The sequence below is a fragment of the Heptranchias perlo genome, chromosome 7 (assembly GCF_035084215.1).
Source record: "Heptranchias perlo isolate sHepPer1 chromosome 7, sHepPer1.hap1, whole genome shotgun sequence".
Taxonomy (NCBI): Eukaryota; Metazoa; Chordata; class Chondrichthyes; order Hexanchiformes; family Hexanchidae; genus Heptranchias; species Heptranchias perlo.
The window spans coordinates 56,364,205-56,390,973 of NC_090331.1; the positions used below are offsets into that span (position 1 = coordinate 56,364,205).

General features: G+C 45.9%; 1 protein-coding gene and 1 long non-coding RNA gene across 5 annotated transcripts in view; one reads left to right on the top strand and one right to left on the bottom strand.

Annotated features, from left to right (window-relative positions):
* The window catches only part of osbpl6 (oxysterol binding protein-like 6), a 169,925-nt gene that overhangs the window by 103,927 nt on the left and 39,229 nt on the right, over positions 1-26,769 (top strand). For 3 of the 4 annotated variants that reach the window (XM_067987621.1, XM_067987622.1, XM_067987624.1), the window contains one exon: positions 10,584-10,691. The exons of the other annotated variant lie outside the window; for it this stretch is intronic. In XM_067987621.1, coding sequence (XP_067843722.1) covers positions 10,584-10,691 — 108 coding nt within the window. The remainder of the gene's footprint in view (positions 1-10,583; positions 10,692-26,769) is intronic. 4 annotated transcript variants of the gene reach the window in all.
* The window catches only part of LOC137323752 (uncharacterized), a 35,307-nt gene continuing 18,278 nt past the window's right edge, over positions 9,741-26,769 (bottom strand). Inside the window, exon 2 of the long non-coding RNA XR_010963439.1 lies at positions 9,741-10,118. This is a non-coding gene — a long non-coding RNA (uncharacterized lncRNA). The remainder of the gene's footprint in view (positions 10,119-26,769) is intronic.

The following is a 26,769-nucleotide window of genomic DNA, read 5'->3' on the forward strand; positions in this document are numbered from 1 at the left end:
AGAATACCCAACCTCTGACCTGCTCTTGTAACCGCAGTATTTATATGGCTGGTCCAGTTAAGTTTCTGGTCAATGGTGACCCGCAGGATGTTGATGGTGGGGAATTCGGCGATGGTAATGCCGTTGAATGTCATGGGGAGGTGGTTAGACTCTCTGTTGTTGGAGATGGTCATTGCCTGCACTTGTCTGGCGCGAATGTTACTTGCCACTTATGAGCCCAAGCCTGGATGTTGTCCAGGTCTTGCTGCATGCGGGCACGGACTGCTTCATTATGTGAGGGGTTGCGAATGGAACTGAACACTGTGCAATCATCAGCGAACATCCCCATTTCTGACCTTATGATGGAGGGAAGGTCATTGATGAAGCAGCTGAAGATGGTTGGGCCTAGGACACTACCCTGAGGAACTCCTGCAGCAATGCCCTGGGGCTGAGCTGATTGGTCTCCAACAACCACTGCCATCTTCCTTTGTGCTAGGTATGACTCCAGCCACTGGAGAGTTTTCCCCGATTCCCATTGACTTCAATTTTACTAGGGCTCCTTGGTGTCGTACTCGGTCAAATGCTACCTTGATGTCAAGGGTCAGTCAGTCTCACCTCACCTCTGGAATTCAGCTCTTTTGCCCGTGTTTGGATCAAGGCTGTAATGAGGTCTGGAGTTGAGTGGTCCTGGTGGAACCCAAACTGAGCATCGGTGAGCAGGTTATTGGTGAGTAAGTGCCGATGATTCTGTGAGTATGTCTGTGTCAGGCTGTTGCTTGACTAGTCTGTGGGACAGCTCTCCCAATTTTGGCACAAGTTCCCACGTGTTAGTGAGGAGGACTTTGCAGGGTCGACTGGGCTTGGTTTGCCTTTGTTGTGTCCGGTGCCTAGTGACCAGATGCCAGGTAGTCCGTCAGGTTTTATTCTTCTTATGACTTTTCGTAGCGAGATTGTACAACTGAGTGGCTTCCTAGGCCATTTCAGAGGGCGATTAAGAATCAACCACGTTGCTGGAAGACTGTTTCCAGAGGGGTTCCGCAGGGCTCAGTACTAGGTCCCTTGCTTTTTGTGATATATATTAATGATTTGGACTTAAAATGTACGGGGCATGATTAAGAAGTTTGCAGGTGATTCAACAATTGGCTGTGAGGTTGATAGTGAGGAGGAAAGCTGTGGACTGCAGGAAGATATCAATGGACTGGTCAGGTGGGCAGAAAAGCGGCAAATGGAATTCAATCCGGAGAAGTGTGAGGTAATGCATTTGTGGAAGGCAAACAAAGCAAGGGAGTACACAATAAATGGGAGGATACTGAGAGGTGTCGAGGAAGTGAGGGACCTTGGAGTGCATGCCCACAGATCCCTGAGGGTAGCAGGACAGGTAGATAAGTTGGTTACGAAGGCATATGGAATACTTTCCTTTATTAGCCGAGGCATAGAGTATAAGAGTAGGGAGGTTATGCTGGAACTGTATAAAACACTGGTTAGGCCACAGCTTGAGTACCGCGTACAGTTCTGGTCACCATATTACAGGAAGGCTGTAATTGCACTAGAGAGAGTACAGAGGAGATTTACGAGGATGTTGCCAGGTCTGGAGAATTTTAGTTATGAGGAGAGATTGGATAGGCTGGGGTTGTTCTCTTTGGAACAGAGGAGGCCGAGGGGTGATTCAGTTGAGGTGTGCAAAATTCTGAGGGGCCTAGATAGAGTGGATAGGAAGGACCTATTTCCCTTGGCAGAGAGGTCAATAACCAGGGGGCATAGATTTAAAGTGATTGGTAGAAGGATTAGAGGGGAGCTGAGGAAATTCTTTTTCACCTAGAGGGTGTTGAGGGTCTGGAACTCACTGCCTGAAAGGGTGGTAGAAACAGAAACCTTCAACTCATTTAAAAAGTACCTGGATGTGCACCTGAAGTGCTGTGACCTACAAGGCTACGGACCAAGTGCTGGAAAGTGGGATTAGGCTGGATGGCTCATTTTCGACCAGCGTGGACACAATGGGCTGAATGGCCTCCTTCTCTGCTGTAAATTTTCTATGATTCTATGATCCTAAATGTTTTTTTTACCAGCCTTCTCAATTTGTCCTGCCACCTTCAAAGATTTGTGTACATACGCCCCCAGGTCTCTCTGTTCCTACACCCCCTTTAAAATTGTATCATTTAGCTTATATTGCCTCTCCTCATACTTCCTACCAAAATGTATCACTTCACACTTCTCTGTGTTAAATTTCATCTGCCATGTGTCTGCCCATTTCACCAATCTGTCTATGTCCTCCTGAAGTCTATTACTATCCTCCTCATTGTTTACTACATTTCCAAGTTTTATGTCATCTGCAAACTTTGAAATGATGTCCTCTATATCCAAGTCCAGGTCATTAATATATCTCAAAAAGAGCAGTGGACCTAATATCGTCCACCAGGTAAAACCGTTGTATACATCCCTCTGGTCTGAAAAACAACCATTCACTACTGCTCACTACTTTCTGTCCCTTAGCCAATTTCATATCCACGCTGGCACTGCCCCTTTAATCGCACGGGCTTCAATTTTGCTAACAAATCTATTATGTAGTACTTTATCAAACACCATTTGAAAGTCCATATACACAAATTGTTGAATTGTGTTTGGATTATTAACATGGGTATCGAGGGATATGGGCCAAGTGCAGGCAATTGGGACTAGCTTAGTGGTATAAACTGGGCGACATGGACATGTTGGGCCGAAGGGCCTGTTTCCATGTTGTAACTTCTATGATTCTATGTGGATGAAGTACACAAATCTGCAATGTACAATAGAGAAAGAGATGGAGTTAAGTGTGTAGTATGAGTTTGATTTCAGTCCTATTGTGATTGTTCTTCGTCACTTTCAAATAGGATGGTAATGATGCATTATGAACATTCTCGATTGGTCTCTAAAGCTCTGGTCTGGTTTGTGTCTTCTGGAGATATTTTAAGATGCAGAGTTCAGAACTATGTCGTGAAGGATTTCTGAATCTCTCCACGAGAACTGTACAGAGGTTTATACTTCTCTTTCTTCCCATGCTCCTCTTCTCCACCCCCCTCCCCACCCCTAATTTTTGCTCGCTAAATTTCTCATATCAGTTATATATATTAGATTATATGGTGCCATTTTTCCCTGAGTATCAGTGGTTTGTTACGCACATTTTTGTCTCTTTCTTGAGCATGCCTTTAAGTCCAAGCTTGTATTTGAGTTTATACTGATTGCATTTTAACGTCATTGTTCTCAAAAAACTTACTTTTTAAAAGCTGCTCTCGGGAGGTGATTTTGTGCATAGTGGTTAATTCTTCACCCTTGAAAATGATCCCTTTGATAGTTGAAGTTCATGTAACCTATTTCTTTCACTAGTAATGTGTGCTCGGAACACTGAACTAATTTGCTCTGGCCTTTCAATGTCAATCAAAAAAGCATTCAAAATCGATTCCACGATCATAATATTTTGGAATTTGAAATGCCGTACATTTGGAAGAATTATGCTGAGGCATCACTGGATGTCCTATGTCAGAATTACTTCTACAGATATCCCACATGATCCAGCAAGCATATCAACTCATTGATAGACAAATAATGTATGTTTTTTAATCCATATTTTCCCTATTGCATAGTGAAAATTCTATTTAAGCATTCTTGCATTCCTTGAAACTGTACTCATTCCAAATGGGGAACTGGAGTTCGGTGTGCCTTTTCATGGGAGTTTGCTATTGTTTGAATGCAGAGAAAGCTCAAAAAAAAGTTTTAACGCATTCAAAGCGAGATAGTTACGAAAAATTACTTGGCAAATGCTTAACCAAGTGAAAGATAGAATGAGCCTGGACACAACAGTTTGTCAGTCAGGTATTCAAGTGGAACTTTTGGGTGGGTGTAAGAGTAGATAAAATGCTACCTGTACTAGTGATAAGATGTAAATTAGCATGTAGTGCTGTAAATTCTGTATGCTTCCAATGGAGAGTGGAACCTCTGGCAGTGTTGGCGTCTGAGTCCAGGGACATAATTTTAACATGGCGGCGGGATCCTAGTGTGGGGGGGTAGGGAGGTCAATAATCGGGTGGGAAACTTGGAGAAAAAATTGTGCGGTTTCTGGAACGATCGCGACTAAATTGAAGCCACTTAACTCAACTTCTGGGGTTTTGCGTCCTCAAACTGCGTAGCGGGTGGACTGCGCACCCGCATGACGCGTTTAAAGCCCACTATTTAAAGGGTCACTCCAACAATGCACTTTGAAGGAGAAAGGAGGCTACAATCACTATGCAACGTTCCAGAGCCAAGCCAGCACCTAGATTCTCCGTTGCCGCCCTGGAGACAATGCTAGGCACAGTGAGAAGCAGGAGGGAGGTGCTTTACCCAGCAGTCAGGAGGAAGAAGCCTGTGTCTGTCATGAAGATGGCGTGGCTGGAGGTGGCAGACCAGGCCAGCAGCAGAAGCACGGTGCCCCAGTCGTGGCTTCAATGCAGAAAGAGATTTAATGACTTAACCAGGCCATGAAAAGTGAGTACAGTTACTGATTCACCTGCATTCTGTGGTGAACATTACCCGCCCCCCACCTCCCCAACACTGTCCTGTGAACCTTACTCCATCACATCATGCCTCACACCCACTTAAGGCTCAATATCGACTCACCTTCATTTTCTGTGCACTTCTTCACCCCCTCCCCACCCTCCTCGCCCACTCACCCCAATCCTGATGCAATGTGATCCGTCTGTCTGATAGTCACCCCCTGATGCATCTGCTTCACTGACATCCTGACCCAAAGCAATGCATCCATCGGGTGACCACTTCACCCTCACTCACTCACACTTTCTCCCCTTGTAGCAGAAGAAAGCGCAAAATGCAAGGGGGAGGGCAAGGACTGGAGCCGGGCATCCACAAATCGTGGCCCTCACGGAGGCAGAGGAGGAGGCCTTGGATATAAGCCAGATGGTGGAGTGCCTGGCCATAGAGGATGCCGAGACTGGCACTCCGCAAATGTCTGGTGACAGAACTTTACCATCCCTCACACCCAACATGGATTGATGTTATCAATGATTGATTTGTTGCACACTATTACTGCTGCAATGATTATTAATATTGCTGTATGTTATCTTCCAGGGGCATCACGGACCGAAGACGTGGTCGAGGGCGACTCCTCAGAGGAGCTCCCTGCCTCTGAGGGTGCACCGTCACATCTTAGCGAGCTTATCCATCAGTGCAGATACTCACTACTCAGTGGGTCCTATCAGAGAGGTAGTTGGGTTGTCACCTGGTGAATCACCACATATAAGTGAGCATGAGCAGATACTGGTGGCAGGGGCAGCGGTGGAGAGTCCATGTCGGTGGGTGCACTCCTCTCCAAGCTCTGCTCAGTTTGGCACAGGTGCTGAACTGGGGGCCATCCTTGAGAAGGAGGATGACTGAGGTACTGGAGCAACTTTGCAAGGGAGTGGAAAACGTGCCATGCACACTCACCACAATAGCGGAGAGGATGGAGGAGTTCAGCTCCATCGCTTGTGGATTGGTGGTGCAGGTAAGTGCAGCAATGTCTGTGACAGAGAGAATGGCAGTCTCCATTGAGCTTCAAGCACGGAATGAATCCGTTCAGGCCCTGGCAACGGCCGTGCGGACTCAGGGCAAACTACATTCTGCTGTCTTAGTCAGGCAGACAGATACATTAGCACTGGCCTTACAAGGCATCACACATATCCTCCAAACTGTTGTCCAGCAGAGTAGTAGGAGCAATGTGGCCCTGGCCCAGGAGAGGGATGATGGTGAAAGGGGACATGGATGCCACCCATTGGGTGCATTTGCAATGGGTGTATGTGTCATTGTATGACTGTTTCTTGCAACCTGGTTGGGGGAGTGGTGGTGGGGTTGTGGTTGTGGTCCTTACAGGTGGTCTGAGTAATTGGCTGTAGTCACTTTGCAGATCTCCCTATGAGAATCTATCAAATATGAGTGACTCCCTGGCATGATGAGCAGCCAGGTGAGACGGTGCTCTGCCGATGGTTCGCACATCGTCGTCATCCTCCTCCTCCTCGTCGTCTTCAGTGTTGATGGCAAGTGAAGCTGCTTGTGGAGTGCATGGTAACTCATCCACCGGTAACCCTCTCTGTTGAGCAATGTTGTGCAGGACACAACACACGAGTATTATTCTACACACCCTCGCCGGTGAGTACTGAAGGGCTCCCCCAGGTCGATCCAGGCACCGGACGTGCATCTTCAGCAGTCCTATGGCTTGCTCTATGACAGACCTTGTGGTGCTGTGACTGTCATTATACCTCTTCTGTGCCTTGCTGGTGGGGGTTCTTCACGGGTGTCGTGAGCCATGTCTGCAGGGGGTATCCCTTGTCTCCCAGGAGCCAGCCCTTAAGTCTGTGCGTGGAAGAGGGCCGGGATGTTGGATTTGCGCAGAATGAAGGAATTATGGCAGCTGCCCGGAAATTTGGCACTCACCAGCAGAAACCTCTTCCGGTGGTCGTAAACCAGCTGCGCATTGATGGAGTGATATCCCTTTCGGTTGATGAACTGTCCTGGCTCATGTGCAGGTCCTCTGATTGCTACGTGTCTGCAATCAATTGCGCCCTGTACCCGTGGGAAGCCAGCCAGAGACTGGAAATCCACTGCCCTCTGTCTGGCTGATGTCGCCGAGGGGGAAGTTAACATAGTGGGATGCCCTGGCAAACGAGCCAACTGTGGCCTGTCGTATACACTTATGAGCAGATGATTGAGAGATCCTGGTGATGTCACCGGTGGCGCCCTGGAAGGATCCAGAGGCAAAGAAGTTGAGGGCAGTGGTGATTTGAACTGTGACGGGCAATGCATGCTAAGAAAAAGGGTGGGGCTGCCAAATCTAGAGCCCCTTGATGTCAAGGAGCATACAGGGTAAGATAAGGCAGAAAAGGACAGTTTATGTCAGACACCAAGAACTCAATACTACAGAAAGCCTACAGGAGTATAGAAAGTGCAGGGGTGAAATTAAAAAGGAAATTAGGAAAGCAAAGAGAGGGCATGAAAAAATATTGGCAAGTAAAATCAAGGAAAACCCAAAGATGTTTTATAAATACAGAAAGAGCAAGAGGATAACTAAGGAACGAGTAAGGCCTATTAGAGACCAAAAAGGTAACCTATGTGTGGAGACGGAAGATGTCGGTATGGTTCTTAATGAATACTTTGTGTCTGTCTTCACAAAAGAGAGGGACGATGCAGGATTTGTAGTTAGGAGGAGGAGTGTGAAATACTGGATGGGATAAACTTAGTAAGAGAGGAAATATTAAGGGGATTAGCATCTTTGAAATGGCTGGATGAAATGTATCCCAGGCTGTTAAAAGAAGCAGGAGTGAAAATAGCAGAGGTTCTGACCATCATTTTCCAATCGTCACTGGATACAGGTGTGGTGCCAGAGGATTGGAGGACTGCTAACATTGTACCATTGTTTAAAAAGGGAGTGAGGGATAGACCGAGTAATTACAGGCCAGTCAGTCTAACCTCGGTGGTGAGCAAATTATTGGAATCAATTCTGAGGGACAGGATAAATCGTCATTTAGAAAGGCACGGAGTAATCAAGGACAGTCAGCATGGATTTGTATGAGAAGGTCGTGTCTGACTAACTTGACTGAAATTTTTTGAGGAGGTAACAAAGAGTGTCGATGAGGGTAGTGCATTTGATGAAGTCCACATGGATTTTAGCAAGGCTTTTGACAAGGTCCCACATGGCAGACTGGTCAAAAAAGTACAAGGCCATGGGATCCAAGGGAGAGTGGCAAGTTGGATCCATAATTTTCTCAGTGGCAGGAAGCAAAGGGCAATGGTGGACAGGTGTTTTTGTGACTGGAAGGCTGTTTCCAGTGGGATTCTGCAGGGCTCAGTACTAAGTCCCTTGCTTTTTGTGATATATATTAATGATTTGGACTTAAATGTAGGGGGCATGATTAAGAAGTTTGCAGATGATACAAAAATTGGCCGTGTGGTTGATAGTGAGGAGGAAAGCTGTAGACTGCAGGAAGATATCAATGGACTGGTCAGGTGTGCAGAAAAGTGGCAAATGGAATTCAATCTGGAGAAGTGTAACGTACGGCATTTGGGGAAGGCAAACAAGGCAAGGGAGTATACAATAAATGGGAGGATGCTGAAAGGTGCAGAGGAAGTGAGGGTCCTTGGAGTGCATGTCCACAGATCCATGAAGGTAGCAGGACAGGTAGATAAGGTGGTTAAGAAGGCATATGGAATACTTTCCTTTATTAGCCGAGGCATAAAATATAAGAGTAGGGAGGTTATGCTGGAACTGTATAAAACACTGGTTAGGCCACAGCTTGAGTACTGTGTACAGTTCTGGTCACCACATTACAGGAAGGATGTAATTGCACTAGAGGGGGTACAGAGGAGATTTACGAGGATGTTGCCAGGACTGGAGAATTTTAGCTATCAGGAAAGATTGGATAGGCTGGGGTTGTTCTCTTTGGAACAGAGGAGGCTGAGTGGTGATTTAATTAAGGTGTACAAAATTCTGAGGGGCCTAGATGGATTGGATAGGAAGGACCTATTTCCCTTAGCAGAGAGGTCAATAACCAGGGGGCATAGATTTAAAGTGATTGGTAGAAGGATTAGAGGTGAGCTGAGGAAATATTTTTTCACCCAGAGGGTGGGAGGGGTCTGGAACTCACTGCCTGGTAGAGGCAGAAACCCTCAACTCATTTTAAAAAGTACCTGGATGTGCACCTGAAGTGCTGTGACCTACAAGGCTATGGTGCTGGAAAGTGGGATTAGGCTAATTTTCGGCGGGCGCGGGCACGATATGCTGAATGGCTTCCTTCTCTGCTGTAAATTTTCTACGATTCTGTGATCACCAGGTCCAGTCAGGAACCGCTCTGCATGAAAGAGGCTGCAGATGTCTGCGACCACCTGGCCACTCAATCTTAGTCTTCGTAGGCACTGTGCCTCAAACTGGTCCAGGAAGTTCAGCCTCCGCCTGTAGACCCTCTCTCGAGGGTAGTGCCTCCTGCGACATTGGCCCCTCCATTGTTCCCCTCTCTGCTCTTCTGCAGGTCCCTGTGGCACACCTCTGTCTTTTGGAGCTGAAACTCCCAGAACTGCACGCCATGCCTGGTGCTGATGGTGATGTGTCTCCTCCTCATATGTAGTGCTGAATACATCCATTGTGCCCACCCATCAGATGGCATCAGTTTGAGGGGCTCCAAAATGCAGGCAAATATGTCTGAACAGAAGAATTCTGAGTGTGAACAAAGAAATCTGAGTCTAAACACTAACATCTTCGAGCCAAAGGTTTGCCTGAGAGAACTGCTTGCCCTGCTGCAAAAACTCACCTTTAATCCCCATTTGTCAATCACTGGTTTAAATGTCCTAACGGCTGCAGGCTGCAACTCGTCTCCATTTCCATGGCGTGTTTAAGAGGCCACGGGAGACACATTCAGGCAGAGTTAAAATCGTTTGTCTGCCTCAATCCCTACAAATTTAATTGATTTAAGTTCTTCAATGATCTTAATTCCCCCTTTAAATTTCATCCTGCCGGTTTTAATTGCTGGCGGGACTTTTGGGTTTCCGAAGTGCGCACATACCCAGATGTGTCTGGGTGAAACTAATTTTTCGGCGCATTGGAACCGGGCCTTGTTCCTGCTCCAAACTTTTTAAATTTTTACCACCCCCCCCACCCCCGCCCCCAACCCACCCATTCTTCGGGGTTAAAATCATGACCTGGATGTCAATATTTGGCAGAAAAATCCATTGACCTAGAGAACAGCAGCAGATTTCATCCATGCTGATCATGTATGGGAGGGAATTTATTCACAAACGTATGTTAAAATTAAGAGTACAAAAATGCTTTCACTGTAGAATAAAGGACAGCCTGCACGCGTAAACATGTACAAGCAAACACGTAGAAACTTTTCCTGGCAGAGTTGATTGTGATTTACTTTCAGGTAACAATTCCCTGCTTCCAGCAGAGCAACTCAATAAATCACAGATTAAATAGTCCAATTTATGCCCATAAGTGTATGAGAGGAGTTTCTCTGGTGATGGCATAATGATAAATTCTTAGCAATGCATATTGCTCCATAAGAGAAAAAATTTTAAAAACCTAAATAATGAAAACCTAAACTAAAGCAGAAAATTATGGGAATACACAGCAGGTCTGTCAGCATCTGAAAAAGAGAAAAAAAACAGGTTAATGTTTCTTCAGAAATCGATCATCAGAAAGGACCACATTACATCTCTCTTTATTCGCATTAAAATTTGAACATATCAAATAATTCAAATTTCAAATGTACAAAGGTTGACTTGTCCCAATGAATAAGTTGATGAACTAATGTAGCCATGTTTGACATGGTTCTTGCTCAACAACATGTCCTTCCAGCAGCAATTCCTTTTACTTCCCGCACACCAATGATGAGCACAATTTTCTGCCCACTTGAGATTGATTAACTCTGAACAAACTATAGATTGAACCAGGGTTGGTCCTGATCTCTGTGGTTCACTTGCAGTCCTGTCCTGACAGATGATGTTGAAAAATCCTATAAACTCCATCTTCAAAAAGCTGCTTTGTGACTTTTTAGTTTATATTCTTTTCTGAGTAATTTTCAGTAGAGAATAATGTCATTTTGTTTTAGGCCCTGAACCAGAATGCTGAGCTAAGAAGTCGTCTGAATAGAATTCATTCAGAATCTGTCCTCTCTGATCAGGTTGTCAGTGTAAACATTATCACGAGCTCGGATGAGGTAAGAATGTGACTTATGCCTCTGTAGATTCAATTCGTATGTCAGCATATGTCCTTTTGTAGTAATCACTTATAACAAAAATATGCTTTAACTTATTCTGTATAGGTTTGCAGTATAAACTTATGCACTTCCAATTACCTTTATATCTCCACCACTGAAAATCCTTAATTTGATAATGCTGCCTTTTTATATCACTATGCCCATAAAGGTTTGCAGTGTGGCTTTCAAAGTAGTAGCCAGAAAAATCATTGTGCTCAATTAATCTATACCAAACTGATTTTATGCGCTGGAACTATATTCATTTTATAATGTCTGCCTGAGTTCATAGATGCAAAATGATTATAGAAATGTTTGTCTTTTTCTCTTGATTGCCAACAGCAGTACTACAAAATATATTTATATGTTTTGTTTCGTATATGTGAGCACTGAATTTTATATTGGTCTACAGACACACCAGCTTTTATTTGGAATTGTAGTGGTTTTCAGGAGGTTTTTGAAAGGGGACAGGGAGAAATGCAGCAGGGATTTAGGAAAAGAATTCCAAAGTACAGGAGCTTGCTGGCTGAAAGGTCTGCCATGATGGAGCAGAAGGGGTTTTGGTCATGCAGAAGGCCAGAAGTTGGTAAAATGGAGAAATGAGCCTGAGAGTTTCAGTAGCAGTAGGAGGAGGTAGGGAAGGTGGCGACCAATGTGGCAGAGATGAAAATATGAAGTGTAGATGAATTGGGTGTAGGATTTATATCTGAACAGGGTTCCAAGATTGGATATTGTTGGGTTCAGCCAGAGTGAGTAGCTAGGGAAAGGGATAGAACCGGGGTTGGGGTGAGGGGTGTGGGGTGCTTGGGTGTGGAATTTCTGGCAGGAGCTGGACAACATGTTTTGATATGACCACTGTTAAACTGGAAAAAGTTACAGCTCCTTCACATAGTAGTGAACAATCAGATGTAAAATACAGAAATGCCTATTGAGTCAAAGATGGTGATTGACAGTTGGAGTTGAGTGTTATTACGATACCTATGAAGCTAACCCCAGGCTTATTGATAATGTTTCCAAGGGCAGCATGTAGATGAAGTATATGCACAGACACCAGATGCCAATCCAATATATCCAATGTATATCTACTGTAATGTTTTGCAGATGCCTCAGTTAGTATATGATGTGTGATCATCTTCCTACAAAATGATCCTACTGATTTATTAAATATATGGGGACATAGACCTCACTGAACCCCCCCTTCCCATTTGTTCTGATTTATATATCCCCCTTCTTCCACCAACCCCCCACCAAAGGCTTATATTTTCCTACCTCTACCACATGCTTCTTCAGCCCTGGGTCACCCTCTCCATTATTTCAACTCTGGCCTTATGTGCATTAATCCTTCCATTCCACTATTGTTGGCAAAGCTTTCAGTCATCGTGCTGTTTGCACTTGAATTCCCTTTACCTTCCCAAATCATTCCTCACTTTCAAAAGCCCCCTCAACCAAAAGACCCCTCAAAAACTATTGTTTCCACCACTCCTTCCAGTCGGTAATGTGTACAATTGCTAGATAAGAATTCACGTAACGACTGTGAAATAGTATGGTTTTATAGTCCACATATTATGGATCAAACTGACAGTTCAGCAAAATTATACCGAGCAAATGGGGAGAAAAAATGCAAAATCATTATTTATTATAACTATCAACAAATTTACTTGTTCTATACTGAGGCACTATTACTTTCTCCTTAAGTGACATTGTGTTCCTAACTCTGTTACTTGAGTTTTTTCTCCCCATTGGTAGCACTATAATTGGAGGAAGGTAATTAATCCAAGTGGGAATGTGTATTTGGGCTATAGGTATGGTGAAGGGATTAGCAGCACTTTCTGATCAAGGAGTCAAGGACCAGAGGAGATAGATTTAAGATGATTGGCAAAAGAACCAAAGGTGACATGGGGAAAAACTTTTTTACACAGCGAGTGGTTAGGATCTGGAATGCACTGCCCGAGGGGATGGTGGAGGCAGATTCAATCATGGCCTTCGAAAGGGAACTGGACAAGTGCTTGAAAGGAAAAAATTTGCAGGGCTTTGGGGAAAGGGCGGGGGAGTGGGACCAGCTGGATTGCTCTTCCATAGAGCTGGTGTGGACTCAATGGGCCGAATGGCCTCCTTCCATGCTGTAACCTTTCTATGATTCTATGATGCCCATGTGTCAGACAAGGACAGGTTTGAACCATCTCTGAGAAGCTCATTGTCTTGCAGGGACTACCTTACACAAGCTATCCAGTCAAAACCAGGTTTCTAACTTGAGATGCAGTGTCTTGTCTATGATGTCCCAAGCTATACGCATAATGTTCTTCAGCTGCGCAACATTCATGTGGCGGGGACTAAACTGAGATCTGTAAACCTCCCATTCTAAATCATTGCAGTCTCCCTCTGTGATCAGTCGGCTCTGTCCTCAGAGCTGCGTAGAAAGTTGAATCCATGTCTGATGTAGCCACAGTTGGAAGAGTTTGCAAAATTGCTTCTACATTACTTGTGTGGTGGTGGGAACCATAGATTGCATTAATCTTTATGTTAGTGCTTGCAAGTGTGGTGTCTATGCTTCGTGCTGTTTGTGATGCTATTTCTGTCTCCATTCTGAATGGTCCAGTCACTTAGAAGAGAATCACATCACCTGCAAAAGCAGCAATAATAATTATTCATATTTCTTAGGCAGTTTCTGTAACAAATAATGTGTGAGATTTTGCTGTAAAAATAATGGTGAGGCTAACCGCTCACCGTTATTTATGTGCAAACTGAACAGTAACTTCCGCGAGCGCACATAAATGCGGAAATCGGGAAGTTGATGTTTGAGATGCGATGTTCCTCCAAAAGCTGTGTGAAAACATCATCTCGCCAGCTGGCTCCCCTTTCAAATGTATTGAATAGCATGGGATTCCTGCACTGACATCGTAGATACGGACTGAACTGAACAAAAAAAGTTCGGGCTTGTCCATTTCAGTGTAAGTACCCTTCTAATGGCGTGGTAAGTGTTAATTACTGCCAAACAACCCCTCTTGCACTGAAAATTAACTTTTACAAGTGTGGAGTCTCAGTCCTTCAGCTTTTAATTATTGTTAGAGGGAGAGGAGAGGGCGGAGGCAGAGGAGAGGCAAGCGGGGGGGGGAGGGAAAGAGAAAATCGTCCGGTGGGACTGGAGAGAGATGATCGTTTGGGGGGGGGTGGGTGGAGAGAGAAGATCGTTCGGGGGGGGTGGTGGTGGAGAGAAAATCGTTGTTGGGGGAGGTGATGGAGAGAGAAGATCATTTTGGGGGGGTGGTGGAGAGAGAAGATTGTTTGGCGGGGATGGTAGAGAGAGAAGATTGTTTGGGGGAGGGGTGGTGGAGAGAGAAAATCATTTGGGGGGCGGTGGTGGAGAGAGATGATCGTTTGGGGGGGGGTGGTGGAGAGAGAAGATCGTTCGGCGGTGGGGGGGGAGGCGGTGCGCAAAAGATCGTGGCCGAGCTGGTGAGGGGGGCTCTGGAGATCACCAGGAGGGAGGCAGGTCACGGCAGGTTTGCTTGGGAGCCCGGAGGAGAAGCCCTCCTGCTCCTTCTGGCCCCCAAGCACTTACCTGTTGGCTCCGACAGTTCTCACTTTTAAAAATTCGTTCATGGGCATCGCTGGCGATGCCGGCATTTATTGCCCATCCCTAATTGCCCTTGAGAAGGTGGTGGTGAGCCGCGGCCTTGAACTGCTGCAGTCCGTGTGGTGAAGGTTCTCCCACAGTGCTGTTAGGAAGGGAGTTCCAGGCTCCAACGACAATGAAGGAACGGCGATATATTTCCAAGTCGGGATGGTGTGTGACTTGGAGGGGAACGTGCAGGTGGTATTGTTCCCATGTGCCTGCTGCCCTTGTCCTTCTAGGTGGTAGAGGTCGCGGGTTTGGGAGGTGCTGTCGAAGAAGCCTTGGCGAGTTGCTGCAGTGCATCCTGTAGACGGCACACACTGCAGCCACGGTGCGCCAGTGGTGAAGGGAGTGAATGTTTAGGGTGGTGGATGGGGTGCCAATCAAGCGGGCTGCTTTGTCCTGGATGGTATCGACCTTGAATGTTGTTGGAGCTGCACTCATCCAGGCAAGTGGAGAGTATTCCATCACACTCCTGACTTGTGCCTTGTAGATGGTGGAAAGGCTTTGGGGAGTCAGGATGTGAGTCACTTGCCGCAGAATACCCAGCCTCTGACCTGCTCTTGTAGCCACAGTATTTGTTAAGTTTCTGGTCAATGGTGACCCCCAGGATGTTGATGGTGGGTCATTCGGCGATGGTAATGCCGTTGAATGTCAAGGGGAGGTGGTTAGACTCTCTCTTGTTGGAGTTGGTCATTGCCTGGCACTTGTCTGACGCAAAAATTACTTGCCACTTATGAGCCCAAGCCTAGATGTTGTCCATGTCTTGCTGCATGCAGGCACGGACTGCTTCATTATCTGAGGGGTTGCGAATGGAACTGAACACTGTGCAATCATCAGCAAACATCCCCATTTCTGACCTTATAATGGAGGGAAGGTCATTGATGAAGCAGCTGAAGATGGTTGGGCCTAGGACACTGCCCTGAAGAAGTCCAGAGGCAATGCCCTGGGGCTGAGATGATTGGCCTCCAACAACCACTACCATCTTCCTTTGTGCTAGGTATGACTCCAGCCACTGGAGAGTTTTCCCCCTGTTTCCCATTGACCTCAATTTTACTAGGGCTCCTTGGTGCTACACTCGGTCAAATGCTGTCACTCTCACCTCACCTCTGGAATTCAGCTCTTTTGTTCATGTTTGGACCAAGGCTGTAATGAGGTCTGGGGCCGAGTGGTCCTGGCGGAACCCAAACTGAGCATCGGTGAGCAGGTTACTGGTGATTAAGTGCCGCTTGATAGCACTGTCGACGACACCTTCCATCACTTTGCTGATGATTGAGAGTAGACTGATGGGTTGGTAGTTGGCCGGATTGGATTTGTCCTGCTTTTTGTGGACAGGACATACCTGGCCAATTTTCCACATTGTTGGGTAGATGCCAGTGTTGTAGCTGTACTGGAACAGTTTGGCTAGAGGCGCAGCTAGTTCTGGAGCACAAGTCTTCAGCACTACAGCCGGGATGTTGTCGGGGTCCATAACCTTTGCTGTATCTAGTGCACTCAGCCGTTTCTTGATATCATGTGGAGTGAATCGAATTGGCTGAAGACTGGCTTCTGTGATGGTGGGGATATCGGGAGGAGGCCGAGATGGATCATCCACTCGGCACTTCTGGCTGAAGATAGTTGCAAACGCTTCAGCCTTGTCTTTTGCACGTGCTGGACTCCGCCGTCATTGAGGATGGGGATGTTCACGGAGCCTCCTCCTCCCGTTAGTTGTTTAATTGTCCACCACCATTCACGACTGGATTTGGCAGGACTGCAGAGCTTTGATCTGATCCGTTGATTGTGGAATCGCTTTGCTCTGTCTATAGCATGTTTCTTCCGCTGTTTAGCATGCATGTAGTCCTGGGTTGTAGCTTCACCAGGTTGGCACCTCATTTTTAGGTACGCCTGGTGCTGCTTCTACATGCCCTTCTACACTCCTCATTGAATCAGGGTTGATCCCCTGTCTTGTTGGTAATGGTAGAGTGAGGTTACAGATTGTGCTGGAATACAATTCTGCTGCAGCTGATGGCCCACAGTGCCTCATGGATGCCCAGTTTTGAGCTGCTAGATCTGTTCTGAATCTATTCCATTTAGCACGGTGTCCTCAGTGCGAAGACAGGACTTCGTCTCCACAAGGACTGTGCGGTGGTCACTCATACCAATACTGTCATGGACATTTGCATTTGCGACAGGTAGATTGGTGAGGACGAGGTCAAGTAAGTTTTTCCCTCGTGTTCGTTCCGGTTAGCTGCCGGGTTTCCTGAGCCCTGCGAAACCTGGCCCGCTGTCGTTAAATCCAAATGGCTGCTAAAATCTGAGGCACACATTTAAAGTTACTGACCCACCTCTCGAGGGCAGGTTACACCCCCGCACCTCCAACCCACCCCGGTTAAACCGGAAGTAGGCGTGTTAGCAACAGGTTGGGGTCGGGTTTCACAATTTTAGGAATTTAACCCACCCAACTCTCTCCCGCCCATCCCTAAGGTTAAAATTCCCCTCAAGCTCTATGAAATTCACTATAACAGATTGAAATTTCTCAAGAATTTGATGCTAGTTTTGTTCCAGGATTGCACATTAACCAATCTCAGCTACAGGCTTTACATAACTGCGTTATGTGAAAGAATTGCAGCTGATGTAACATTCCTATATCTCTAATTAAATGATAAATTATTAGCAGGATAGAGGGGAAGAAAAGTTGCATTAAATAGTGCCTTTCATGGCCTCAGGACTCTCAAAGTGCTTCACAGCCATTTTTGAAGTGTAGTCGCTATTGATTTGTAGACAAACATAGCAGCCAATTTGCACACAAGGTCCCACAAACAGAAAATGAGATAAATGACAACATAATCTGAACTATTCCAACAGGAAAATGGTTGCTGGAAAAATGCCTCCAAATGGAAAAATGATTAATATCACATCACATCTCATGTTATGTATATTGGTTTCTGTTACAATTTCATGGATCTACTGTAGATATGGTCTCTGGTTCAGCATCATTGTCACTCCCATAAGTGAACCTTGCATCCCTATAATCTGGAGATCATCTTGGCTTCCGATATCTAGTTAAACAATAGCTTGACCAAGGAATTGTAACAATAAGTCCTTCATTGTGTGTACTGGATACTTTATCTCCCATGTGCATTTTTCCTACCTTTCGGAAGCTGGACTGATAAGCACTCTACTGAGATGAAGCCAACTGTATAACAACAAACTGGTTTTATTTCACATAAAATATATGAATGCAGTTTTCACAGCATGATTCAATCAATTCACGACTGCAATTCATATTAAGCAGAAATGATCAATTTCCCTGCATCAATTTAGCTTGTGACTTTCCTTAACTACATGGGATGCAAGATTTGACCAGCCAACAACCATATTTTTTGAATCACATCTGTTTAACAAGCCATTTCTACAGATGGCCAATCACACCAATAAGGGCTTTGTTGCAAGGGATGCAATCGATGGCTGCCCGATGTGTAAGTGGAATCCTCTAGTTGTGAGGTGCCAAATAGGAAGTGGCCCTGGAAATAGTGGATGCATTGGTGGTCATCTTCCAAAATTCTGTAGACTCTGGAACAGTTCCTACAGATTGGAGGGTGGCAAATGTAACCCAACTATTTAAAAAAGGAGGGAGAGAAAAAACAGGGAATTACAGACCAGTTAGCCTAACATCAGTAGTGGGGAAAATGCTAGAGTCTATTATAAAAGATGTGATAACAGAACACTTGGAGGGCATTAACGGGATTGGACAAAGTCAGCATGGGTTTATGAAAGGGAAATCATGCTTAACAAATCTACTGGAGTTTTTTGAGGATGTAACTAGTAAAATAGATAGGGGCGAACCAGTGGATGTGGTGTACTTGGATTTTCAGAAGGCTTTTGATAAGATCCCACACAAGAAGTTAGTGTGCAAAATTACAGCACATGGGATTGGGGGGGAATATACTGGCATGGATTGAGAATTGGTTGACAGACAGGAAACAGAGAGTGGGAATAAACGGGTCTTTTTCCGGATGGCAGGCAGTGACTAGTGGGATACCGCAGGGATCAGTGCTTGGGCCCTAGCTATTCACAATATATATCAATGATTTGAATGAGGGAACGGGATGTAACATTTCCAAGTTTGCAGACGACACAAAGCTGGGGTGGAATGTGAGCTATGAGGAGGATGCAAAGAGGCTCCAATGTGATTTAGACAAGTTGAGTGAGTGGGCAAGAACATGGCAGATGCAGTATAACGTGGATAAATGTGAGGTTATCCACTTTGGTTGTAAAAACAGAAAGACAGATTATTATCTGAATGGTGATAGATTGGGAAAAGGGGAGGTGCAATGAGGCCTGGGTGTCCTTGTATACCAGTCGCTGAAAGTGAGCATTCAGGTGCAGCAAGCAGTTAGGAAGGTGAATGGTATGTTGGCGTTCATTGCAAGAGGATTTGAGTACAGGAGCAGGGATGTCTTACTGCAGTTATACAGGGCCTTGGTGAGACCACACCTGGAGTATTGAGTGCAGTTTTGGTCTCCTTATGTGAGGAAGTATGTCCTTGCCATGGAGGGAGTGCAACAAAGGTTTACCAGACTGATTCCTGGGATGGCAGGACTGAATTATGAGGAGACATTGGGTCGACTAGGCCTATATTCACTCGAGTTTAGAAGAATGAGAGGTGATCTCATCGAAACATATAAAATTCTAACAGGACTAGACAGACTAGATGCAGGGAGGATGTTCCCAATGGCTGGGGAGTCCAGAACCAGGGGTCACAGTCTCAGGATACGGGGTATGCCATTTAGAACCGAGATGAGGAGAAATTTCTTCACTCAGAGGGTGGTGAACCTGTGGAATTCTCTACCACAGAAGGCAGTGGAGGCCAAGTCATTAGATGTATTCAAGAAGGAGATGGATATATTTCTTAATGCTAAAGGGATCAAGGGATATGGGGTAAAAGCGGGAACAGGGTACTGAGTTAGACGATCAGCCATGATCATTTTGAATGGCGGAGCAGGCCCGAAGGGCTGAATGGTCTACTCTTGCTCCTATTTTCTATGTTTCTATGCTTGATTCTCAGTTCCTGCAAAATCTTGGCAATGCCATTCTACATCTTTGCAGATGTAAGAGATGGCTGTAGTGGCCTTAGTTTTGCCCTCTTTCTCGCAGCAGTGCAGGACTCCCCTCATCTTTGACATTGTGTGCTAATGACCAACCCACTAGATTCTAGTTTCAAAGCAGCTCATGATACAGCTATATATTGAGTAACAGTAGATCTCTAATCCCTCTGATTTCCATTGCTGGATGGTAATATAACTCTAAAATATAAATAATGTTTTGTTCATATTTTTCTACGGACCAGGTTGGAAAGAATTTCACATTTTACTCAATGCATCCTTATGTTGAGAAAAGAAAGCATTAATTTTTCTTGGTCTCCATAGTAAATTTGAAAGAAGAGTGAATGGAGTTCTAATGTTCAAGGAATTGGAACAACTCCTTACTATTTTGATAAATAAGAAAGAACGCACTTGTATTTATGTAGCACCGTATCACATTCTCAGGATCTCTCAACACGCTTTATATCTAGTGAATTACATGCAGTCATTGTTTTACCAATAAAGAAATATAAAAGGCATCACCCACATAATGCAAACAAAGATGAAGTTATTGTTGGGTAGACCCAAGAGCCTTATTCTCAAAGACCTTCACAAGGATGTTAATGACAGGTGAGAGTAATCCAATAGAGCTCACTTTTTCAACCAGTGGTATTCTCCTCGCCAAAGGAAATACGTGGCTATGAATGAATTTGATAAAATATTTTTTGTTGTTTACTGACTGATCTTCCTAACCAACTGGCATCCTTTTGGCTTCTCTACAGACTATGGGCCCGATGTTAGCAGGGCTGCGGGTTCTCGGCGGGGGTCTATCGGGCGCGTTACTCACGCGCCCGGTGAAATTAGTCAGCTCCCCGCGCGATTGTAGCATACAATCCACTAATTGGATCCACTTACCTGCTCCTCCAGGTTCCCCACTGCTGATCTGCGCGGCGGGCGGACTGCGCATGTGCAGTAAGATCTGTCAGCTGGAGGAGCTCAATTTAAAGGGGCAGTCCTCCACTGACAGATGCTGCAACAAACAGAAAAAATCACAGCATGGAGCAGCCCAGGGGGAAGGCTGCTCCCAGTTTAATGATGCCTCACTCCAAGTATCAATACATGGGGTGAGGAGGTGGGGGAGGACAGAGATCTTCCTCCCGGTGTGCGGGAGGAAGCGGCCTGCCTCTGCCACCAGGAAGGCCTGGCTCGAGGTGGCAGAGGAGGTCTGTGGACCCTGTGGCGAGGGTAGTGCCCTCTGCGACGCATCTCTCTCTGCGGTAGCCCTCCCTCCTGCTGTGCAGGTGGATGTGTCACAGCACTCTGTTGTGGAGCTCCATGTGTCAGAGGTGGACGGCGTGGATGGCGAGGCTGGTGATGCTGTTCGCCCTCTGAGGAGGTCATGACTGCAGCTACGGCGGACCCCATCCGGAAGATGTACATCTGAGGGGGTCCGCAAGGTAGGTACATGTGTCTGGACACCGGGGTAAGTGTGCAAGTTGGTGACTTTGATTGTCAGGAGGAGGGTGGTGGAGGCCAAACTTTGTCCCAAGTGACAGAGTGGCCTCCTGCAATGAGTGAGGGTCTCCCCCCCCCCCCCCACCCACCTACCCCACCTGTCAAATGGACCTTTGCAGCTGCCACAGGCTGATGGCTGCAACAGGTCCATTTGAACTGGGAGTGTTTCCCCCAGTGTGGGAAACAGTCCCGGGTTGCTCTAAAATCCCACCCCTCCTCACATAATCCCTTAATCAGGTCAGTTAATGACCTGAAATACCTAAATAAATACTTTCAAGTGGCAGCCCGCTGGCTTTAATTGCCTGCGGGATTCCCACCAGCGGGGGCTGCGCGCGCACGCCGGCGCGTCAACGGGGAACCCGGAAGTGCGCGGGTTCGAGGCGGGCTCTGGTCCCGCTTCGGGATTTCATGATTTTTGGGCCCCCCCCCCCCCCGCCAGGAACGCACCCGATAGCGGGTTCTAAAATGCTGCCCTATGTTTCACTGGCTGATTGGTAGTACACAGAATCTCTTGCTGGTTATTCCTTTCCTGTGCCCCAAATTCCTACTCTCCCTCCCCCTGCCCAAAGGTGACTGCAGACCTTTTATTTCCTCTTTGGCTACATTTTGATGTAACTAGCATTTGGCTAATTGTTGCTCCTGCATTAGTTCTGAAGAGCTATAGACCTTCACTGGTACTTGATTAGCTACATTTTCTGACTGACTTCTTACAGGCTGACAGTGAGATCTATGATGCTAGTTAGTTACTAGCCCAGCCCACCACTTTAGTGACTAAACTTTGGCTGGCTACACATTTTAACTAACACCTGGTTAGTTAAGAACATAGATATTATATGCACATGAAATATAAAGCATAGAATTAGAAAAGGATATTCCAACAGATTATGTAAAATTTGTGTTATTATGGGTTCCATACAACTTATTTAATCTCAGAGATCTGAATTACCACAGATAAAATATCCAAGATAAGACTTTATGAAATTTCTCCCTAACTCTCCAAGGTAACTAAATGAAAACCCCAGGAAATTCATCTTCATAGTATCATAGTAGGTACAGCACAGGAGGAGGCCATTCGACCCATCATGCCTGTGCCAGCTCTTTAAATGAGCTATCCAATTAGTCCCATTTCCCTGCTCTTTCCCCATAGCCCTATAATTCTTTTCCCTTCAAGTATTTATCTAATTCCCTTTTCAAAGTTACTATTTAATCTGCTTCCACCACCCTTTCAGGCAGTGCATTCCAGATCATTGCAACTTGCTGTGTAAAAAAATGTTTCCTCATGTCGCCTCTGGCTCTTTTGCCGATCACCTTAAATCTGTGTCCTCTGATTACTGACCGTTCTGCCACTGGAAACAGTTTTTCCTTATTTACTCTGTCAAAACCGTTCATGATTTTGAACACCTCTATCAAATCGCCCCTTAACGTTCTCTGTTCTAAGGAGAACAACCCCAGCTTCTCCAATCTCTTCACATAACTGATGTCCCTCATCCCTGGTACCATTCTAGTAAATCTCTTCTGCACCCTCTCTAAGGCCTTGATATCCTTCCTAAAGTGTGGTGCCCAGAATTGAACACAATACTCCAGCTGAGGCCTAACCAATGTTTTATAAAGGCTTAATGTAAGGAGTCTTACAACACCAGGTTATAGTCCAACAGCTTTATTTGAAATCACCAGCTTTCGGAGCCTGATGTTGTAAGACTCCTTACATTTGTCCACCCCAGTCCATCACCAACATCTCCACATCATTATAAAGGCTTAGCATAATTTCCTTGCTTTTGTACTCTATGCCTCTATTAATAAAGGCCAAGATCCCATATGCTTTTTTTAACAGCCTTCTCAACTTATCCTGCTGCCTTCAAAGATTTGTGTATGTACACCCCTAGGTCTCTCTGTTCCTGCACCCCCTTTAAAATTGTACCATTTAGTTTATATTGCTTCTCCTCATTCTTTCTGTCAAAATGCATCACTTCACACTTCTCTGCATTAAATTTCATCTGCCTTGTGTCTGCCCATTTCACCAAACTGTCTATGTCCTCCAGAAGTCTGTTACTAACCTCCACATTGTTTACTTCATTTACAAGTTTTGTGTCATCTGCAAGCTTTGAAATTATACCCAAGTCCAGGCCATTAATATATATCAAAAAGAGCAGTGGTGCTAATACTGACCCCTGTGGAACACCATCGTATACTTCCCTCCAGTCTGAAAAACAACCTTTCACCACTACCCTCTGCTTTCTGTCCCCTAGCCAATTTTGTATCCACGCTGCCAATCTTAACTATTAAATCTGCACTGTTCAGTCCTAACCAGTTACATTCCACAAATGGCAACTCCCATAAACCCAACAGCATAACAATCATAGTATCCCAAAGAATATTTAAGCATCAATGCCTGTGTTTATCTTTCTACCCTCAAACTCGTAGTTAATCTTTATAAATGCATTTACAATTTTGCTCCACTTGGTGTACAGAGGAAATCTGTCTCAAAGGAACAAAGAAACAGGAATAAGCCATTCAGCCTTTCGAGCCTGTCCTGTCATTCTGTTAGATCATGGCTGATCTGTACCTCAATTCCATTTACCTGCCTTTGTTCCGTATCTCTTGATAGCCCTACCTAATAAAAATATATCTCAATCTTGAAAATTTCTATTGACCCAGGATCCACAGCCTTTTTGGGGGAGAGGGTTCCAGATTTCCACTATCCTCTATGTCTCCATAATATTAACTGCCTTTGACTGAATTTAATCCACTTATCTATACTCTGTCGGTTGACATACCTGAAGCTCTGACTGTAACTGATTTGTACATCGCTTATAACAGTAAATTCACCTAGGACTTTTCTGATGATAGTACAAGCAAAATAAGGCAATAACCCAATACACATTTAATAAAAGCGTGATGTCCAAACAGAACCAAATATAAGGTGGAGAAGCCTTTTATGGTAAATACGGCAATGAACGACTAGAATCAGTGTAGATTATTAAAATGAAAATAAGATCCATATTTGGAACATACCAAAAAACAGGATAATGTTTAATTGAAATTTTTATATATTAGTACAGGTCACACCAGTTGCACATGGTACAGATTCAGCTTACATTTTGCAACCTTTGTCTTAATAAGTATTGTATTTTCTCAGCTCAAGTAGTTCTTTCATGTAAAATGTCATTGTGTTCTCATTTTGTTTAATTGCAAAAGCAAGGTTTTTGATTTAATGAACTGGCTTTATAGGTAATATGTGCCGTAACAAGCGTCAGAGAAGTTGTATCATAAGCAACAACTTGCATTTACATAGCTCCTTTAACATAGAAAAACCCTAAGGTGTTTTTTTTTACTATACCCACAGGTGTAGTAAAAAAAAAATGAAGCTTTAATTTGTAACTTATATAGATAGATAGAGATAGAGATGGATGGATGGAGGGATGGATGATCAATGCTTAACTCGTGTCCAAAAAGCAATTGGTATTAACCATACAATATAATCAGCACTAGTGGATCTGCCATGGCTGAGCTCACTGTAAATTGTAGGATGCACTGGGGAAGAAATTGGATACGGGTCCATTCTGGGCGATGGTAGCGCGATATCACCCCGCGCCCAACAGACCCTACACAGCCAACACGTGAACTTCGTGCTGCCTGCTACTTACCCTGAAACCTCCGTGCAGTAAGCGCAGCCCTTGCTGCTGAGAGGCTGCACGGAGAATGAGGAAGTTGGAAATGGGACGTGGACAGCGCATGTCATCAGCTGCCTGCACTACTTAAAGGTGCAGGCACATTTCCAATGGCAGATACACAGCTTAGGAGGAGAAGGGAGAATGGCATCGCGAGTAGCTGCACCAGCAAGAGAGCGGGCACCAAGATTCTCCGACGATGCTCTGGAGGCCCTGGTGTAAGATGTGGACCAGAGGAGGGCAGCCATGTACCCGCGGGATGGCCGGAGACCGTTTAGACTACAGCTGCGTAGGCATTGGCAGGCCATGGCACAGGAGGTGAATGCGAGGAGCATTGCACCACGCACGTGGGTGCAGTGCCGCAAGAAATTTAATGATTTGACTCGAGTGGTCAAGGTGAGTGAATGCAAGTGTCAAGTGGCACATCCTACCCACTGCACCAATACTCCATGCACGACACCTCCCGTCACCCACCCACCCACCCACCAACAAACACTGCCATCCATACGCAATGCTGCATCGCACCCGCACGTAATACCACACTTGCAGGCCACACAACCACCACTCAAGTCACACAAACTGGCAGCTATTCAACAGTGACAGGCACATCTCCTACACCTGGCAGGACACTCACTGACACACTATCCTCTGTCGTGCAGAAGAAGGTGGCGTATAACACCCGCCAGCAGAAGGGACCTGAGGCTGGACGGGCACGTCTACACGTCCTCACCCCCCAAAGGAGACGGTACTGCGGATCATTGGGAGGGCCGTCGCTGCAGCTGCTACAACATGCCACGCTGGAGGTCCCGGTCAAGCGGGTCTCTGCATATCTAATGACCCTTCTCCTTTTCCACATCTCCCTCCTCCCATAATCGTTTCTGACTCACGTGCTGCACACGCTGCCAGCACACACTTCTTACTTGCTCCTCTCCCTACTCCACAACTCAACCTGTTTCCCTTTGTCATTGCAGATACCCAAGAACACTTGGCAGCACCCAAGGAGGAGGAGGAGGAAGACACTGAAGCCACACCGTCACTCAATCTGATGCTTGCTTCCACCAGCTCAGAGACTGACACTGCGCGTCCTTTAGAGGTTCGGTTAGAGGAGGGATCTGCACGTGGTGAGACACCGAGCACAAGTACACAGGAGCCGGGGCGGAGGGAACGGATACCACAGGAGCCAACTTGAAGGGCGAGGTCACTCACTAGTTCTGCTGCAGAGGAGTCAGATGAGGACTTCGATGGGCCAGGCTACAGACAACGGCTGATGGGCGTACACCAACAAATTCTTGGGGCACTAGAAAGCCTGCGCATAATGAGAAGGGGCATGGAGGAGTCCAGCTCCAACTTGGCCCAGGGCTTTGCGCAGAGCTGGGAGCCCATACTTTCCAACATGGAACGGGTGGACACCTCCATCAGCGCACCTGTGGAACCCACCATGATGCAGTGTCTGATGACTGATGTCACAGCATCCATTGCAGCACAAACATCTGCCATCCAAGGTCTGACTGCTGCATTGGAAGCTCAGACTGCTGCATTGGAAGCTCAGACTGCTGCATTGGAAGCTCAGACTGCTGCTATCGTGGCTCTGGGGACCACTGTGGAATGGGGCTTCCAGGGCATCACAGCACTCCAGCAATCCGTTCTCCAGCCGATCACCAGGATTGCTGAGGAGCCGCCCCAGGAGAGTAGCAGTGGTGCCATGGCAGTCGGACCTGCTGTCCTCTCTCAGGACGACAGCATTCCTGCTCCCACCCCTGCCACTCCGCCAGTGCCCCTGTTGTTGCCTGTCGGCCAGCCAGGCCGGACTGCTGCAGCACTTGTTGAGATGGTGCAGTCTGAAGCCGGGCCCGGAGCTGCTCGAGGTCGTCCTCCAAGGCCATCTGGACGTTCTTCCATTGAATGCCAGCAGCCTTCCACCACCCATGCTCCAGCCACTGGGGAAGCACCTCGTAGGAGCACTAGGATAGGTAAAGGCACACGGACAACAGGCACTCAGGGAATGCACAAGGGTGAATAGTTCTGTTATGTTTGCATATTTTCATTTATTAATCCATAAATGAGAGTTTGATTTGGCATTTGGTGGTGGTTTTTATTCATGCAATGAGCTGAGAGGGACACCAATGTGTAATCTGATGGAGGGCAATTTGAATGTCTTTTGGGAGGGGAAAGGTGGGGAATGT